The sequence below is a fragment of the Pseudonaja textilis genome, chromosome 2 (assembly GCF_049901715.1).
Source record: "Pseudonaja textilis isolate UNSWEBS1 chromosome 2, rPseTex1.2, whole genome shotgun sequence".
In the NCBI taxonomy this organism is placed as follows: domain Eukaryota; kingdom Metazoa; phylum Chordata; class Lepidosauria; order Squamata; family Elapidae; genus Pseudonaja; species Pseudonaja textilis.
The window spans coordinates 109,134,587-109,155,127 of NC_141991.1; the positions used below are offsets into that span (position 1 = coordinate 109,134,587).

A 20,541-nucleotide genomic window follows, 5' to 3' on the forward strand; every position below is an offset into this window, starting at 1 on the left:
ACGGTTCTTTTCTTTCATTTTTTAAAAATGCATCCCTGTATATCACTCATCTCCTTTGCCTAATTGTATGATGCCATGAAAGAATCTCATTTCAATTATGACTCAGTTGTTCGGTTTAAAAGAAAAAAGAAAACGTGTTCTAATTACAGGGCAAAAAATATTAAATGTGGTGAGATACCACACAGACCACTACATTTTTATTTAATTCTTTTTCACATTTTTTATATGATTGAAAACCCTTTTTTTTTTTTTGTCTGTTCATGGAGACTGCCTGGATAAACCCCTGCCATTTTCTTGGCAAGGTTTTTCAGAAGTGGTTTGCCATTGCCTCCTTCTAGGGCTAAGAGAAAGTGATTAGCCCAAGTCACCCATCTGGCTTTGAGCCAAAGGATCTGAAGAATCTGGATCTCACAGCATCCTACTTTCTAGCCTGGTGCCTTAACCGTTACGCCAAGCCAGCTCTCATTTTAAATTAAATGTGTATGTGCCTTTTGATTCTGTATCAAATCAAGCGTAGGCAATGCCAATTTTCCTGGTGTATCAAAAAACAGGCTATAATCAGCTGAATTCCTAAAAAGCTCTTAAGTTTCTTTTGCTTCCCAGTGTTATTGTTGATTGTTACATGCTAATTGACAGCCTCTGGTAAACAGGTTGTCCACGAATTACAACAATTGAACCCAAAATTTATGTTGCTAAGTGAGTCATGTGTTTAAGTGAGTTTTGCCCCATTTTGCGACATTGAGAAAGAAACTAGTCAGCAAAACTTGAGTGGATATCATAGTTATAGACCCTGGAAACAGACTAGTGAGGAGCTCTGTTCTTTCCAAGCTGCTGCAGAAGTCAAGGAGCATTTTCAGCTCTTTGGTCCATCTCTCCATCTTCCTTGGAATCCCTTTTAAAAAGCCCCAGAAACTAAGGACAGGATTTTCTAGCATTTAGCTAAGTTGGGAAGAGGACAAGCTTTGCTCTCTTGCCAAGAGAACTGGAAAAAAAGCCTGACAAATAGTTCATTGTCAGCTTCTTATGAATTTCTGGTAATTTTCTTTAAGCTCATGCTCAGAAAAATTGGATGTGCCCCTTTCCTCTCCCCCCACTCCTTCCCTTGGGTATTTTGTGACTGTTTGGTTCTTGAAATAAAGTGTCTGGCACTATAAAACCAGCCCAAAATTTTGGGGCCTTGCTCTCTTCCTCATTTGCTCCCTTTAAAAACAGGTCTCCTTTCACTGAAGTAACTGAGAAACAAGTAGTCCTCAACTTATGACCACAACTGAGTCCAAAATTTTTGTTTCCTAAGCGAGACATTTGTTAAGTGAGTTTTGCCCCATTTTCCCACCGTTCTTGCCATGGCTGTTAAGTGAATCTTTGCTTGGCTTGTTGGAGGTTTGCAAAAGCTGATCACATGACCTCAGGACACGGCAACTGTCACAAATAGGAACCAGTTGCCAAGGGTCCAAATTTTGGTCACATGACCACGAGGATGCTGCAACGGCTGTAAGTGTGAAAAACAGGCATAAATCACTTTGTTCAGTGCCTTTATAACTTTGAACGGTCACTCAGTGAAACCATTGTAAGTTAAGGACTACCTGTATAGAAAAGTAATTCAGAATGTCTTCAAAATAGAGGGCCAGGAAGAGTCAGGGCAAAGGGCAAAGGGCAAGGAGCAGTAAATTGCGGCTCTAGAGCCCTGGTAGCCCTTTAAGGCTGAGAGCCACCTCCTGGACCTCCGTCTTCTTGCTCCAACTCACTGCTTTGTACCTGGTGGAAGTGGCTGGAAGGGCTGTAGGAAGGGCTGGTGGGAATATGCCCCAGTTCCAGATAAAGAAAGCAGCATTAGGCTGGCAATTGAAGGCAAAGGGGAGGCAACGAGAGGAGCAGGGCTCGCTCCCAACATCTAGCCTGGGACCTGCGATAGCTCCTTCGGGCTTAATAGACTGTCTGCTGGCTAAGCACTGGGAGTTGGCAGCCCGGCGAGCGAGTCTGACTGCACGCTGTGGCAGGAGCCGCTGCCAAAAGAAAAAGGCCACCCACTTTTCTCCTCTGCCGCTGCCCTTCCCGGGACAGCCTCGCGCGTCCTCGCATTCTGCGGACGGGCAGCGGCCTCCTGACTGCGGCGAGATGGAGCTCCGCTGGAAGGAGGAGACGGAGGAAGAGGAGGCGCTGCCGAAGAAGCGAGACGAAGTGGAGCGAGGGAAAGCCAAGCGGGCCGGGGAGGGAGCAGGTGCCGCGGGCATCGCGCCGCTAGAAGAAGGCGTCTCTCATCCTGCAAGCCGCCCGGCGGAGGAGAGAATGCCCGAGGAAGGTGAGAGCCAAGGGCGAGGGGATTCCTCGAACGACGCCGTCCGGCGACAACGGCTCAACGGCTGCAGCAAAGCAGCTGGACAGGAGGAAGAGGAGGAGGAGGAAGGCTCCGCAGAACAAGGCTCCAGGCCCACCCGAGCTGGCTCGGCCCCAGAGGAAGATGTCAGGCTCTCTGCTTCGGGGCAAGAGGTGGTCATGTTGAAAAGAAGAGCGGCGGAAGATCTGCAGCCCTCTGGAGAGCCGAGGGGCTCCGAAGATGCCCTGATGGGGGAGCTCTCCGAGATGGTACACAAGGTGGTGAAGAGCAGCAGCTGGTGGGAGAGGCACGGCGTAGATGACACCATTATCGCTCTGAATGTCCTTAACCTACCGCTAGGTAAGGAAGGGGCTCCCACCGGACGCCGGTTTGCCCGCGTTGGGTGGGCGGGAGAGCCCCATCATTCCACCTCGGTTTCTGTTCCGTCCATCGGGAAATCCACTCTTGTTATTAAGCTGCCCTACCACAGGGTGGGTCCTACTACGAAGCAGTGGGAGGCTGTCCCTTTTGCTAGAGAAGGCGAGGGTCAAACGCTCCTGGTTATCATCACACACACAGAGGCATGTTTAAGGCAAGGCTGTCTTGCAACTGTCCCTAAGACAGGGGTGTTGCTACTTCATCCATGGTGTAGTGTAGGCAAAAGACCTAGTTGCTAATCAGGTTGGTGTCTGGTTAGATGATGTAACAGGAGAAGCCACTGAGGAAAACTAACACAGCATGTGTCAGCACCTTAAAGAGTGAAAAGGACTGTGATTCATGCATGGGGGGAGGGGGAGTGTTAGTCTTAAGATCTGACAGCACCCTTTGTTGCTTTTGTAGGGAAAAAAATAATAATAACATCACAGCTCAACTAGGAAAGTACAGTATGTAATTTCTAGTGACTGATTAGCATCTAGCAGTGAAATCTTGTCCTACTTAAGTTTCTTTGGAATTTCTGACTGCTTACCAAGAGATGGGCTAGAGATGAAATGGAAATTTTAACTGATCCCAACTACAGCAGTCTGTAATCCCCCACTCCCCCCCCTTTTTTTTGCATGCTGACAATTTTCATGTAGCAACATGACTTACTATTATCTGATGCACAATAGAAAAAAGGCTGTATCTGCACACTTATTAAAAAAGAGCATAAACTCTGTTCCAGTGTTGTTGTAATTGACAATGGAACAAAATAGAGTCTTAAAGAGTTTGCCATTAATATGTGGTATATGTGGTAAAACATATTAAGCGAGGATAATCATAGTGGATGAACTTTCTATGGTGGTATAAAACTGCATTACCTTGACTTGTACTTATATCCTACAATCTTGTGAAATAGACTGGGTTGAGAATGATTACTTGGGTAGAGAGTGCCTAGTAAGCTCCATGGCTGAGTGGATTTTGAACTTGGTTTCAACACCTCAACTATGACCTTACTTGTTCTGCAGGACAACATTAAGGTGCTGCGTTCTAGTGTGAGACAGCAGAAAGTAATGTCAATTTAAGCAAGTTCTCACTGCATTTCCAAACCCTATTTTGTCTTGACAATGGAACAGACCAGGTATATTATCCACACCAGAAGTGGGGAGGAGTGGGGAACACTGGTAACTGGTTGTAGATGGGTCTGTTGGGATCATTCCCTGGAACTGGAGAACTGGAAACAAAGAACTTTTCTCCATTTCTCTCTCACTCTTCTCTTGCTTCCTGGTGGGAAAAGGGAAAAAGCAAATGTTTTTAGTTTGCTTTTATAGGGAAGAAAGTAGGACGAAAGTGCCATGGTAAAGCTACCCAGGGGTGCTGACAGAAGAGCTCCAGGGATTGCTTTAATTTGGAAAATTTCACTCTAAGGCTTCTAACAGGTGTTCTGTGGGCTCCCTGTTGAAGCTACCTCTGACTTTTTCTATGAAAGAGTTACTGCCACAATTCTATGAAGAAATTGTGGGTCATTTCACTGGGGTTCCATAATGAAACAACCCATGGTTTCCTTGAAGATCTGCTAAAAGATCTGGCAGTCATATGAGAGGGACTATTAGAACAGGCAGACCTGTGAAGAAGTCAACACAGAACTTTCTTAGCCCTGTGGGGAAGGAGCATTTTGTATACAGCTATCAAATACTCTGACGATGGATTACTGGACACGTATCAGCTTAAAATGAATCTGTGGTGTAAGTGGACCAGTGACACATCAATCATGGCCCTCATGACTTCAGTGTGGATGTATCAAAGTTGTGGGGGGCAGGACTAAATATCCCCCAGTTGCAAGAACTGTTCTTGAAACATGTCATTGGTCCTTTGTTGACACATGCCCTATGTCCAAAACTCTGCTGCTTCACTACAGGACTGAAGTACTGCTTTAATGCTGGCTATACTGTCGATCAGGAAGATCAGCAGCTTGGCGGTTTGAATCTCTAGCACCACATCGTGAGTGAGCTCCCGTTAACTTGTCCCAGCTTCTGCCAACCTAGCAGTTCGAAACCATGTAAAAAATGCAAGTAGGAAAACAGGGACCACTTTGGTGAGAAGGTAACAGCGTTCCTTGCCTTCGGCATTTAGTCATGCTGGCCACATGACCATGGAGACGTCTTTGGACAGCGCTGGCTCTTCGTCTTTGTAACTGAGATAAGCACTGCCCCCTAGAGCCAGAAACGATTAGCACATATGTGCGAGGGGAACCTTTGCCTTTATACTGAGGTGGCAAGCAGTGGTATTGCGGGAGAGCACCCTGCAGAACTTCTGCCAAGAGAGCTGGCCTCTCAAAGTGTCCTCCTCCTTTTCTGCATCCCATCAGTTAGGAAGAGAAGTGGGAAACATGGGTATCTGGCTCAGCAGAGAACCTTGGCTATCTCACTACCAAAAAGTAAATGAATCTGAAAACCAGAGGCTGGGGTGTGGAAGGGAGAATGGCCAATGGGAACAGGGTAGGTGCCTTTCTCTGAACTTTGCTTAGAATTATTTGCTGACTGCTTGGTTCTGCTTCTGCCAACCGAAGTATGAAAATACTGTTTTTACAGAGGAGCAAGAAATGAATGGATGCAGGCTTCATGGTGGAGGACAGTGCAATGCATTCCAATTGAGAAATTGTACGTGGGCAGAACACGCAGGGCAGATAAGCCCTAAGTATCTTTGTGCTGTGGGAGTAGTACAGCTGATCTAAAATGATGTCAGGGATGATCAGTCACTGAATACTTCAGAGTATTTTGCTGTACAGTCCTAGAGTTAGTGAAACTCTAAAATGTTTCTCTTTATATCAGAAAGTTCTGCAACAGGAATGCAGGGAGGGAAAGCATGAAGGCATAGCTTCCTCAGTGAACCTTCCTAAGGGCAGATTTAAAATGCTTTTTTTTTTCTGAAGTAGTCATGAAAACAATACCTAAAATGCATTTGTTGGGAGCAAGCTGTCTCAGTGCATTACCCAATAACAATCCTCCTGAATATTGTATATAGTATATGACCGCCTTCTCCAATCTGGTAATGGGAAGATATATTGGCTTGTAGCATCTTTTGGCCATAGCCAACATAACTGAATACCACACTGATAGGAATGTTCTGTACCGTGGCCCAATTCATATGGAAAATATGAGGCTAGGGAAGGTGAAGTACAGAACCCCAAACAATTATATCAATGAAATTAGAAATATTCTTTTGGGACAGCCTCTGGAAACACGTTATTTTTCTTTATTTTCTGTGGAAAATCATTCAGACTTAGTAAGAGGCTCCCAGTTCTGATTCATGCTATCCTTTCATGTGTCTCCATTGGAGACCTTGGGTTACCACAATCTTTTGGCCTTCCTTATTTTATGTGGCATGTTTATTTCAAAGACAAAGTAGGATAATGCAATAAATTCCTTTTAGAAAGGGCAGGGCAGATATACAATATACATGCCAGATTCTCCTATCTTTTGAGATAAAAAGGAGCTGTCCCTTTCTCTGAGTGTATTTTATATGATTCATTTGATATAAAGATTGACAACTAGGGAAAAGCGTGGCTGTTTAATAAAATGCTTTGCAACTATAAATACAGCAACATTATGCCAAGTTGCAAGATGAACACTGGTCCTTCAATTATTCCTAGGCTGGACAAATATCCATTGAGACTATTAATAGAACAAGGTGCCTGCTTATACTGTTAATGGATTATTCCAATAACATTAGGATAATCGTACTGGATGCAAGTCATGTCCTGAAGATATACACTATTTTTGTATTTAAGGTATCAGGATGATGCTTTCAAAAATTAGATTAGAACCAGATGTGATAGCAAATCTGTAAGAAGCTGAAATATGAAATCATCACTGTCATGTCATATTATCTGCTTTTATCCTAGAATGTGACAACACCACCTTATCTCAAGGAATGGTCTTGCACAGACAGAGATAGTCATACTGAATGTTCTCTAAAATGATGGTTCAGATAAAATAAATATATCATATTGCCCACTAAAATGGGCAAAATTGGGTCTTTAGTTATATATTTTAGAGATTGTTTAGCAGAGGTAATTACAACTGGGAAAGGGGTATTAAATTAGAGATTATCATACTACAGCCTTCTTAACTTCTGCCCTGCCTTTCAAATATGATTTGTGTTTCAAATCGGTTGGAGCTACAATATCTGGCAAATCTACAATTGCTAGAAGAGTTCTGTGACTTCACCTGAAATGCCCTGCTGGATCTTTCAAACACAGGAATCTGCATAAAGCACACAATTAGGCAATCCTTAAAGCATTAAGCTTTGATGAACTATAAATAGAAAGGTAATCTCCTATCTCATGACTATCTTTCTATAGACAACGACTAAAGAATAGAAAACAAAGAATAAGAATAAATGGATACTTTTCACAATGAAGAGGTGTAACTAGGAGGGGACTTCAAGGCTCTGTTCTAGGATTGGTGCTTTTTAACTTATTTGTAAAGGATCTGAGATGACTAGTCAACACAGCTTGACACCAAATTGATCAGAGTGATAAAAACAATGAAGGATTGTAAACAGTTCCAAAAGGCTCACTGCACCAATGGGCATCAAAATGTCAGATGTTATTCTGCGTGAGCAAGGGTAAAGTGATGTATATTGGCTCCCCAAATCCTAACTATTCCTACAAACACATGGGTTCAGAATTAGCAGTGATTGATAAAGAAAGAGATCTTGGCATAATGGTAAACAGTTCAATGAAAATGTTGGCACAGAATCAACATCTGCTATAAAAAAGGACAACAACATCATAAGGATAATAAGAAATGAGTTGTCAATATTGTAATGCCCACATCTAGAAAATTCCTGTTGATGAACCTCAAAAAGATAAAGTGGAGTTAGGGAAGGTTCAGAGGAAGGCAAGTGAGATGATGAAGCGGCTGGAGCAGCTTCCCTAAAAATAAAGTTTTCAATATTAGGTCTTTTTTAGTTTAGAAAGAAGATGAATGAGAGGTGATATGACTGAAGTGTACAAAATTATGCATGGTATGGATAATGTGGACAAGAAAAGCTATTTTCCCATTCCCAAAATACTAAAACCACAGGCTACCCAATGAAATTGAATCCCAGAAGAATCAGGGCAGACAAAAGGGAAAAATAGCAATAGCACTTAGACATATACCACTCCAAAGTGCTTTACAGGCCTCTCTAAGCGGTTTACAGAGTCAGCATATTGCCCTCAACAATCTGGGTCCTCGTTTTACAGACCTCAGAAAGATAGGAGACTGAGTCAACCCTGAGCCGATCAGGATTGAACTAATTGCTGGCAGTTGGCAGACTTAGCTTGCAGTACTGCATTCTAACAACTGTGCCACCATGGCTCTTAGGTGTACACAAATACACAGTCAAACCTTGGAATTCACTGCTAACAAGATGTGGTGCTGGCTATCAGTTTGGCTGGCTTCAAAAAGGGGTTGGACCAATTCATGAAAATCATGGAGATCACCCTTGATGGCAGTGTGGCTGTCTCTGAAGGCTTCTATTGAAGAAACAATGGGCTTCCTTGCTTGGTTGGCCACTCTGAGAACAGACTGCTGAACGAGATAGCCAGAAATCTCATTCAGCAGGACACTGGTTATGTTCTCACGTGCCAAGAAAAGGTTGGGCTTCCCTTCTGTAGCTATGAACTAAACCATATATTTGTAAAGACTGCCATGGAAGATGATAAATGACATGCATCTGGACTGCACTGTTGTCTTTGCTTATATCTGGAACGAGATTCTAAGTGCTTCTTTTCCATTTCCAGGATTCCTGCTTCTACGTTCCAGCAATCCTTTTGTGTTCCTGGTGGGCATTGCTGTCCTGGGTGTGGCCTATCATACCCTCACTGTGAAGGCAAGCCACTTGGCTAGCCACAATGCCCTGACGGAGTCCAAATCATGGGGGAAATTATGGAGCATATTCTTCATTGAGGTTTGTTTTTAGCTAATCCCGTTTTCTGAGAGATAGAAAGAAGGACAAGACTTCTGTGGGTATGTGATATTCATCCAAAATGAAAGATTGACACAACCTGCATAAATCACATTAGCTAAACCAAACCAGCATATGCATTTATTTCATTTGCTGTACACACTGCTAAAATTATACAATTTATGATCATTTATGATCATATTTAATAAGAAAGTGAACACGGTCATTTTGAAACATGCCCGTCCTGGGTTTCAAGTTTCAGGTTTCAACATAGCATCAATGTTTCACTACAAGATTATTTGGAAATGCTTGGGGTATTACCAGGGTCATACAACTCAAAGTACAATGCTACAGATTTATTTATTTTTTTCTTAGGTACTGTGGGAGAGAACAACTGGCTTAATGCTACATTAATTCATTCCTTGTGTGAATGCAATGATGAAGTAATAACACCAGCAATTAAATTAATTATGGCTACTTAAAATCAAAGACTTGATAGCAGTTGCTAAGTAGATTAAATCTGCAATCTGGGTCTTTTAAAAAAACATGCTATTTATATTGTGAAGAATATTAATAGTTGGCATTTGATGTTGATACTCCATAAATACACAGTTATTTGGACATAATATCTTAGGAAAGAAGGAGTTATTTCCACATTAATTAACTAATTAAATATGTCAATGATGCTACATCAGTAATCAGAAGTCTTTTCTTAGGTCTAATAAAGTTTTTGTTCCCTCTTTATGGGATCTTGATGGATAATTGCATTAATATATTTGAAAATCCTTTCCTCCTTCCTCTTGTTAGGTCATAGAAAGTAATAACATTAGTGCCACAATCGGCAAAAGCTAGTTCTGTTGTGTTTTTGCAAGTCAGTAGAATTGGGAATATTTAATAGCTTTTAATGTTATTGGCAACTAAGTATAGGAAGCTGTATTGCACATCACAGTAAAATGGAACTAAAATTGGCATTGTTCTGATTAGGGGGATTTCTATACCACTGAAGGGCGGATGGTTGGAACAGCTTGAACTAAATCAGTATCTCTAATCAACAATCAATAATCTATTTCCTTCTCAGCAGCATTCCAAGGAAGTCAAGAATAATTTTTGCATGTAGATTATAATTACATTTTTATTCCTTGTTTGAAAAGAAGGAGTGGGAAATAGCCAGCATACATGCCCCAAGAATGGAATGGGACAACTTGCAGTAGCCAATGGGCCACAGCTAGTTCGCCACAAGACAACTCACCATGGCCAACTCACCACAGGACAACTTGCTGTGGGACAATTCAATTTAATTAGTTAAAATAGTTAAATATATATAATAATTTTTATCAGTCACCTTTCATTTTGTCCCAGCATCCTTTCTTTAAGGATTCTATTGCACTATTTTTTCCATATTAGTGTAACTCTTGTCCCACGGCGAGTTGGCTGAGGGGAGTTGGCTGTAGCGTGGCATGTTGGACATGGTGAGTTGGTTGTGACAAGTTAGCTGTGGCAAGTTGGCCGTGGTGAGTTGTCCATGACAAGATGGCAGTGGTGAATTGTCGTAAACCCTCCCAAATAATAAGGCACTTCTTGGGGAAAAACAAATAAACAACAGATTCACTGACTTGAGAAAGAAAGAAAAAGAAAGAAAGAAAGAAAGAAAGAAAGAAAGAAAGAAAGAAAGAAAGAAAGAAAGAAAGAAAGAAAGAAAGAAAGAAAGAAAGAAAGAACCTGAGATAAGTGTACTGAAAGGGAGTGAATAGAGATTATTTATACTTGATCCCTTGATTCATTTTAGGAAGCTCATTGATTGACATAATATGAAGTGCTTTTGATTCTGTATCATAAACAGAAGATATTTCTGGTCACAATTAGTACAACTGAATGACCTTCAGAGAACCAAAAATACTTTAGTGCTTATTTTATATTTCCAAACTTCTTTTATTGTGGACTAATATGGATGCATTAAATGCATATATACTCAAACATATGGAAGTCTGCAATAGAAAAGAGCAACCTAGGGAGCTTCTTGAATCTGTTTCTATGGCTCCATTGGCTGTGGAGGAAACTGGGGAAGGGCAAAGTCTGGCTGGGCAGAGCAGGGAAGAGATAGGACAAGCGAGAGAGAATTCAGATAAAGACCCAGGCCCACCCCTTCTTCATCCTAGATCATGCAGGAAGGAATAGAGAAGAGAGCAATGTGGGTTGTGTGGCTTACGGGAGAGGAAAGGGCCCTGATTCTCTTCAGTAGCCATACCTGGGAATGAGAGTTTAAGAGAAATGCATGCTGAGTGTAGCAGCTGCTGGGAGCAAACGAAAGTTTATCTTGTGTTGACTTTAGTTAACTGTGTTCCTGAGATCTTCTCAACCATGTTGAGTTATTGCTGTGCCTTCATGTCTGGAATTCTTGCTCCTCAAACTGATCACCTCATTTTGCCTTGATTGTAGTTATAGTTACAGTTTTTGTTGACCACATTTTGGACTTGATTCTCTGCAGCTAAAGGCTGTTCCTGGGGGAGTTTTTCTCCAGCCAGAGGGTAACCAGGATATTGGGGGAAAAGTCTGACCTAATAAAGAGACTCCTCCTGATTATCTGACTGTGTTGCCTTTGTGCCATGCCCCGGATCATCACAGGTGCCCAGAACTGGATACAAAAATCTAGATGAGATTTGTCCAAACCAGAAAAAAGATGGAACAATTACGTCCCATGATTTCTAAATTATATTTCTAATTATACTTCCCTTCAGTCCCAACTAGCATGGCCAGTGGCATTAGTCTGTGGAAACTGTATCAGAGTATCTAGAGAATAACAAGTTGAATACTTCTGTCATGTATGTATGTTTTATGTATAATTGTATGACATAGGCTGACTAAATGTCTCCACTGGTATATTATGGACTCCTGAAGGTGACTAAAGTGAAAGCATTTATCCCATCATATTCCTGTTTAAATCAAATGACCTGTTTAAATGATTTGAAGATTTATGCTGTTATCAATGTTGCTTTAAATCTGTCACACTCTAACAAGCAGCAGTGGAATTTAGGAGGGAAGCTTTATTAAGATCTTCATTTGTATGATCTGCTATAGACTTCTTCAATCTGGTTCCTTCCAGCTTCCATAACTTGGAATGTAACTCTGACTGTTGGGTATTATCTGCAGGAGTTCATCACTTCTTGGGTGATGGGAGTTATATTCTAACACACCTGCTGGGTACAATAGACGTACCATATACATATGTGGGTCATTGCAGTGTTCTTTATTTGCCCCTTCTTTCTGTCCTAGGTTTGCTCCGCTTTCACAGCAGAACGAGGGTCTTACAACCATGTCAAAATGCACCATGCTTACACCAACGTCATTGGCCTTGGGGATTCCAGTACATGGAAGATTCCTTTCCTGAACCGTTACGTTTATATGTTCATTGCACCTGTTGCTGTGCCTGTCCTCACTCCTTTAGTAGCCATTGGTATGTTACTGTCCTCCAAATCCTCCTACTAATGAGCATACCCTCATTTGTTTTACAGTGTTAAATGTTGAATGCAATTAACTCTCTTCGCTAATATTGCCTGTCGCTGCACGTGGCATTCTGCCTTCGAAAGAATCAGAGAAGTAGAATGAATAAAGATAAACCATCAGCCTAAACCTTCTTTCATGAGATGAAGCTTGCAACACGGATTAGATGATATGTTACTGGATAAGAGCCTTTCTCAAATCCCTTTGCTCCTGTTTAAATAAAATCTATACTAAAAAAAGAAAAGAGAGCAGATTTTGAAAGATTACAATCAGGTCCCTGGATTTATTTTTTTTTAAAGAGAATTTCAAATTTGATCAGAGAATGAGCACTAGGGAAAGCAGAATCTGATCCTTTGCCCTGAAAAAATAAATTACCCCTTCCCCCAAGCTACTATGTGTGTCTTAGAAGGGAAGCCCCTTTATTTTCCTCTCTTGGGAGTCCCACTAAGAGGTGGCATTCAGCAGGTTCTGACCAGTTCTGGAGAACCGGTAGTGGAAATTTTGAGTAGTTCGGAAAACCAGCAAATGCCACCTCTGACTAGAGATTTTACAGTATCCTTCCCCTGCCACACCCACCAAGCCACGCCCACAGAACCAGTAGCAAAAATATTTGAATCCCACCACTGAGTCCCATCCATCAAAAAAAAAAAAAAATAGCATAAAGGGCAATTGTAAACGCCTTCTTTCAAAGCACCTTTTCTTGGACATTTAAAACTTTGTAACCCTGATCTAAATCTAAAGGAGTAGAGGTAGCCCTCAACTTAATTGACCACAATTAAGACCAGAATTTGCATTGTTAACTAAAGCAGTTGTTAAGTGTGTCCTGACCACCTTTATGAACTTTTTCTTTTGTTTTGCCACAGTTCTTAAACTGTAGTTCATTGTAGTTAACCTAATCACGTGGTCATTAAATAGATCCAGCTTTCCCTCATTGTCTTTGCTTGTCTGCCAGGAAAGTTGCGAATGGCGATCACATGACCTCTTGGATGTTGCAAACATTGTAAATACATGCCATGCATTTTCAAATTTTAATCACATGCTGATGAGGGATGCTGTGATGGTTTGAAGTGTGAGTGTCAGTTGCAAGTCACTATTTTCAGTGCTGTGGTAGTTTCACATAGTCACTAAAATAAGTGGAAGGCTGTCTGTATCTCCTAAATGTTGCAAGATTGCCGGAAAAAAATAGTGGTTGGAATTTAGAAGATATAAATTGCTTAGGGGAGAAATAGTGAATTTACACCAGGCCTGCACTACCTTTCCAGATTTCACAGCAGTGTGATTTCCCACAATGGCAGCCAATTGTCAAGCCCCTTAATGGCAGAGCACAATCAAGAGTGCAAGTTGTCTTTGAATTATGACCACAATCGGGTCCAAAATTTCTGTTAAGTGAGACATTGGTTGAGTTTTGCCCTGTTTTATGACCTTTCTTGTTAACCAAATCACTGCAGTTGTAAAATTAGTGACATGGTTGTTAAGTGAATCTTGCTTCCTCATTGACTTTGCTTGTCAGAAGCCCCCCCCCCCCGCACGATACTGCAACGGCCATAAATGTGAGTCAGTTGTCAAAGCATCCGAATATAAATCATGTGACCTGCAATGGTCATAAGTATGAAAAATGGTCACTTTTTTCCGTGCCGTTGTAACTTCAGATGGTCACTAAGTGAACTGTTGTAAGTCGAAGACTTACCTGTACAAGATATTGAGAACAGATTAGCGGAGACACCTAGCCATTTCTTACTGCCAGTAGTGACTTCTCTAGGTAAGGTCTCCGAATTTCCTTTTCCAAGGCTGTGTGCATGATGGGCTAAGTATCTATTTCTTTGACAAAGCTGTAATGTCCTTTCCCATCCCCGATCATTCGTCTCAATAAATACTCCCTTCCCTTTCTCAGTCTCAGAGCGATTTCTTGTACTCCCCACCACCACTAGAAAAACAGTAACGAGAAACAGTAGCTTCCCAGTAGCTTAACTTATTGTCATTTCCGTAGGTTTACTCACAGAAGTAGAACTGAAAACTGCCATTCGGACTCTGTGTTGTATGTTCGTTGGTTTCTATGCCCATTATTGGCTGCTGATTAATGTCTCAGGGTTCCAGTCTATCTGGTCTGCACTCGGCTGTATGTTAATCACCCGTGCTCTCCTCGCCCATGCATACATCCATGTCAATATCTTCCAGGTAAGGCCATCAACCCTATCTTGTATGAAGAAATTAGCATCTCTTGGCATAAGTATCCTGAATTGTCAAAGTACACAGGTTTTCCTTTCGAGTATATTCTGGTTGCCCAGACTTACCCTATCTCCAGATGCTGCGTATCGATGAAGTACCCCTTCTTTACCGTGTATTTAACTAGGTTTTGCCCATCAGCACAGAAGATCCATCAAACTCTGATGGGCGATTATCCCTCAATCCATTCCCGGGAACCATAATTTATTTAAAATTTTAAATATTGCTACTTTGCTATTAATAGATTTTTTTTTTTACTTTGGTGCAATTTTAGATATCATATTATACTTAACATAAAACAGTGTTTATGTTATACGCTACATCCTGGGTTTTATATTTTATACGCTAGTGAGGTCATTCTACAAATGCATTTTAACTCTGTACTAAATTTTATTTGTCAATTCTCAGTACCGGTCTTCGATCGCAGTAAATCAAATTGAACAATTGACTGGGAAACCAAAAAGGTTGAGAAAGGGGGCTTCAGAGACTATGAAAAGATAATTAGAACAACTATTTTCAATGTGTATGCTATTTTTAGCTATGTGGATGCCCTCAGATTGCACTGAGGCTATGATCTTGGGCCTAGTCATGTAAAAATAAGGATATTTCTAGCTGTAGGCTATGTAACATAAGATTAGACAATCATTTCATCATTCTATAAGGTTTTTTTTAATTAAAAAATACATACTGGAAACACATGGAAGTGTTTCAGATTGTCCTACATAAACTTGGCGAGATTCGCTTCCAAATATTTGATTGTATTATAGTTTTTAATTAAATTGTGAATATCGAGTATTCCTCAGAGTCTAATTTGCATTAGGGGAACTTAGATCTCCAAATGTTGCTGAATTCCCAGCATCTGTCTCTACTGGCTCTGCTGGCTGAGATCAGTAACATTATAGAGAGCTGTAGGTTTTCTATCTCTCGTTCATACCTATTCGCTTTTTGTATGAGTTTTTCTCCAAATATTCTACAGAATGGAATCTACAACACTACAAAGAAATTGAACAAAACATTCAGATGAGCTGCTGATGGAGCACCAGTTAGAATGCAGTATTGCAGATTAACTCTGGCCATAGCCAGGTGTTCAATCCTGACCGACTGTGGGAAGAATTGCTCAGCAATACTGCATTTGGCTCAAGGTTGACTCAGCCTTCCTTCCTTCCTTCCGAGGTCAGTAAAATGAGGACCCAGATTGTTGGGGACAATATGCTGGCATTTGTAAATCTCTCAGTATGTGCTATATAAAGCACTATAGTCTAAGTGTTGTTGCTATTGCTATTTCACAGATAAAAAAAAATCCTTCTTGGCTGACAGCATTGATATCCTAAGAGTTTTGGTCTCCTAATCATCATCATCTTTTAACGACCCCATAATCCCTTGTGGGGTGGAGTCTGGGCAACTGAATGGACTCAGTTTGCCCAGAGAGAGAAATATCTGCCTCTACTTAGCATCAAACTCACAGCCCCCTGATTGTGAGGTGAGAGCTGCACCTCTAGGCACCACTCCTACTTTTGGTCTCCTAATGTCCTAATAAATTAACATTTGTGGTTTATCTTATAGCATATTGGCCTACCCATGTTTTCACCTGATAAGAAGCCAAAACGAATCCACATGATGAGCTGCGGAGTTCTCAATTTGCCTCGAAATCCTCTGTTGGACTGGGTTTTTGGACACTCGCTCATTAGTTGTCACGTGGAGCATCACCTCTTCCCATCTTTTTCTGATAACATGTGCCTGAAGGTGCGAGGTTGAATGGCAGATGGAATGGGCATTTGGAAGAGTCGGGTGGGGCAAAATAAATACCTGCTGAACAGGGGTGGGATTCAAAATTTTTAACAACCGGTCCTGTGGGCGTGGCTTAGGTGGTGGGTCATGGCTTGGTGGTCATGTGACTGGGTGGACATGGCGTGGTGGTCATGTTATTGGCTGGGTGTGGCCAACTCAATATCAAGGCACGCATTTCCTCGCCTGGCCTCTCATGACTGTGGGGATGCTGCAATAGTCATAAGTGTGAAAAATGGTCATAAGTCACTTTTTTCAGTGCCATTGTAACTTTGAATGGTCACTCCACACAAGCAAAGTACCAGCAAAAAAGGGGAAAAAAAACTCCAGAGAAGTTCCTGAGACAGGAAGTCTAGTCCTGCCAAGAATATAATAAGGGTTAACGGAGAGGCAGTTTCTGTAAGCAACACCAGAATGTTTCCTTCCTGCCTTCCTTACAGGATTAGGCCAGTCATTTCTTCTAATAACCGATTCTCCGAACTGCTTAGAATATTAACAACCAATTCTAGCGAATAGGTGCAAACTGGTAGAATCCCACCCCTGCTGCTGAATGTTTACTTATATAGAAAAAGGTATGTGATTAAAAGCTGATGAGTTTCATATAGGCCAAAATCCTATCCGTTAACAACAATAAAAAGTTATGTTCTTGATCAGAAATTAGTTTTTATATAGTTCAGGCTGCTTTGAGACTGAAAGGGGCACTACTGGCAAAAAACTGCACAACCTATAGACCTGAAATCATATTTTCTAAATAATACGTTTCATTTTTGAATAAGAAATATATTTTACATTGGAAATTCTACTTCTTCCTTCTACGGATCATATATACAGCTACAGTAATTACTTTACAGTACTTTACATCACAAAATTGTTGGTTTCTCTTCAAGAATTCTTCAAGGGAGCTAAAATGACAGGAATCTCAAGGACTGCTAAAGCACTCTTGTCTATACTATTTAATTAATACTTATTTCAGTTGCATATATGTTGGGAAACATCCAATCTGGCAAGGAGGAGGGTTCAAATGCGGAGTTAGCCTGGAGTCACTATATACCTGTCAAAAAGCTAGGACCAATACCCAGTCTACAAACTCCTTGGAACCTAATCTACTTGTTCCCAAGATAAAGCTGCCAGTCGGGAGATTCCTGTTTTATAGGTAGAACATAATAAAGTAGTTAGCTTTGAACTTTGCATGTGTAGATCTTGTTGTTTGTGCCTGAAAAGATTTCTGTCATTTTTAGTGACCAGCAAAGTTCTTTATATTTGGCTCTGGGCCTATCCTAATAAAAAATAAACATTTGTGTTTACTGTAATACTAACCTTACTTTTCCATTATATTTCAGATAAAACCTTTAGTTTCTCAGTATTTGAAAAAGAAGAAATTACGGTACAATGAGGATTCTTACTGGTCCCGCTTGAAGCTATTCCTGGACAAATATGAAGAACTGATGGTCCACGCACCTCCTATTTCTGAACTTGTGGGGATTCAGTAATTGTACTTTTATGGCTAGAGCTAGGGTCTTAAGGCAGCATGGTTTCTTTTTCCAAGATCAATGCATTTAAATCTAAGTTAAGTTATCAAGGGAAAATAAGTATCTTATTTATGTCTTCCTTATTGGTCAAGCAAAAATGAACTTTAGATACTGGATCCAGCTGTCCAGTAATGGGTCATAGGGGAAAATCAATTAATTCAATTGTACTATATTTGATTTTCTTCTCTGCTGTAATAATCTTTGCACACTGATATATTTAATGGATCATTTCCATTCAGCTATTCTGCAACTTGAGGGAGGGAAATCTAAGGGCTATTTACCATATTGCCTCTTAAATTAAAATAACTTGCAAGTTAAAAGACATTTTTACAGTACAAACTTTGACAAGTTTTGTGTAGCAATTCCTTTTCCTTTCTGTACAACAGAAAAAACACAGATCACTGCTGCTAACTGATCTGAAATCCTGCAGGAAATACAAGCCATCTTCGCAATATATGCATTTTTAGAGCAGCCTTCCTCAACTGGTGCCTTGTAGATATGCAGACTCCAAATACCAGAATGCCAATTAGCATGGGAATTTCTGAAATTCTAGAACATCTGGAAAGAACACTGGGAAAGCAACTTATTAGAGGAAGCTTTTCCTAGAGGTTAAAAGAAACATGAAAAAATGGCATTGACTGTTGGACTGATATTCACATAGCTCTAATTACTTGATAACTTATACGATGCTTCATAGGATTTCATTTTTTAGCACACCCTCACAGGTAGCAATCCCCAGCTTACTTTGACTGTTCTGGGACAGTGCTAAGGAAGGGCAGGCCAAGTCTGTGCTTAGTAGACCTCCACAGAATATCAGGTTTGCGGGCCAAACTGGGAAATCAGAAACCACCCTGGAAGATGGCAACAGTAAAGCCACTTCTGTCCTTTTGCCAACTCCCCACTCCCCGTACACAAATCCATTATTGCGGTTGCCAAGAGTTAAGCTTGACCTGAAGGAGATTTTATTAACATTTCTCCTCCTGCAAGAAGCTGAAAGGGATAGAATTGTCATTACCAGTGGACTTTTTATGAACACAAATGATGCAAAGAAGGGCTGCATAAAAGTTCCTGCTGACGAATGTGGTGATATCTTATGCAAAGAGAGAATAAATTATTACCCAGTCCACTTGTGTGGAGGGAGTGTGGTCTAATAAAAGGAACAATGTAAAAGCAAGCAGACTAGGCAGGCAATAGCAGCAAGTAGATATCCTTGAAAAAATATTTTGAAATAAACTCTGATTTGATGAGTTGGCACGGCCACCATGTTCTTTAGCTAGTCAGTTCTTATCTGTTCTCAAAGAAAAAATGTTTATGTCCACACATTTATGATACTGTATTATTATCATGAAAATTACCTAAAGAATAATGTGCAGTGAAACCTACATATTTTGTTCTTGTTTCTCCTAAGGGCCCATTTTTCCCCTTCGGGAGAAGTGCCCAATGATCAATGTTTACTTTCTCCAGTTTGTTAATAGTGTCACTTGAGATATATTCCTAAGACTGCTGAAATATGTCTATCAGGAAAACATTCTTTTCAAATATGTGTTTGAGTTATGTCTTTACATAATTGATTTCTAAAAGCTAGCTTGGGAAAATCTGGAATATTACTATGAATGAAAGGGCTAATTGTGTGTCAAGAATAACTTAAAGCTGAGCTATGGAGAACAAAGAGAGATCTCTTCACTATTCTGAAAATATGTATCTGTGATGGACGCTTAGTGTGTGAATATATGTATCTTTTGAACAGCTCATACTATACAAGAAAAAAGTAAGTTTCCTTTAGTTAAGTTTTATCTCGTAGTGGCTTCAGGCAGACATTTGGATAGCTTTTTTGGCAACAAAACGGAAGTGATTTTCCAGTAATTTTTTGTTGAAAGCTCTTTTTGATTTTTTAGCTTAGCCTACCAGTGGTGGGATTCAAATTTTTTTACTACCGGTTCTGTGGGCGTGGCTTGGTGGGTGTGGCAGGGGAAGGATACTGTAAAATCTCCAGTCAGAGGTTGTATTTGCCGGTTCTCTGAACTACTCAAAATTTCTGCTACCAGTTCTCCAGAACTGGTCAGAACCTGCTGATTTTTTGTTTGTTTTTTTGTAAATTTTATTTGAGTTTTCACAAAGAGAAAAAAATACAAATAAAACATCTTTTTTGAAAGTAGCATAATCCCGGGTTACATTTCTTCGTACAGACACAAATTCAGGTTCATGCTCATTTTTATATTCTATTCCATATCTTATTACTATTTTACATTTTCTGCATAGCTTCTCCCATCTTTTAATTTTCTCAATTTTATTTTAATTATCTCATCTCAAATCAAATCATTGTATTTATATTTTTTGTCTGTCCTGTTTCAATTATCTATTATCTTTTCTCATTAAACAAAATTTCTCCTTTAGTTACTGATTGGAGTATGACGCCTTTATATCTTTTCCCTAAAGTTGTAACATTCAATATAATACATAATCCATTCAGATTCTGCTTGGTACATTCTTAAAATACACACTGTATTCTTAAAAAAAAATTATAAATGTATATAATTAAAACAACATTCCATTCCAATTCAATTCTATCATTAATATTAATATTCATTAAAGTCTTAGCATCTTTAACATTACTTTTCAATTAAATATCATACTTCTATGGGAACAATTATAAGCTTTCCATAGTTAATTCCCCCCCTTCACTTATATTTTATAAAACATTAACTAATTAAAATGTTCCCTTTCCTTCCTAATTCAATTTTCTCATTTATTTTATTTCACTTATTTTATTCACAAACGTTTCACTAAATTACACTAACTATTTTATCCCTCATTTTAATC

At 40.1% G+C, this 20,541-nt stretch overlaps 1 protein-coding gene across 1 annotated transcript; it reads left to right on the plus strand.

Moving 5' to 3' along the window:
• The first annotated feature begins 1,995 nt into the window (after window positions 1-1,995).
• Window positions 1,996-19,882, plus strand: FADS6 (fatty acid desaturase 6). The gene is made up of 6 exons (XM_026701946.2): window positions 1,996-2,674; window positions 8,523-8,689; window positions 11,957-12,137; window positions 14,172-14,359; window positions 15,971-16,150; window positions 17,533-19,882. Exons 1-6 carry the CDS (start codon window positions 2,116-2,118, stop codon window positions 17,680-17,682), a joined length of 1,425 nt encoding a protein of 474 aa, XP_026557731.1. The 5' UTR covers window positions 1,996-2,115; the 3' UTR covers window positions 17,683-19,882.
• Window positions 19,883-20,541: the final 659 nt, after the last annotated feature.

What these genes read in the sequence shown, in the direction of transcription:
- FADS6 (XM_026701946.2), top strand. Translation starts at nt 2,116, where the DNA reads ATGGAGCTCCGCTGGAAGGAGGAGACGGAGGAAGAGGAGGCGCTGCCG. An exon ending in TGTCCTTAACCTACCGCTAG is followed by an intron (nt 2,675 to 8,522) that starts GTAAGGAAGGGG and finishes TTCCATTTCCAG; the next exon opens with GATTCCTGCTTCTACGTTCC. An exon ending in CTGATAACATGTGCCTGAAG is followed by an intron (nt 16,151 to 17,532) that starts GTGCGAGGTTGA and finishes ATTATATTTCAG; the next exon opens with ATAAAACCTTTAGTTTCTCA.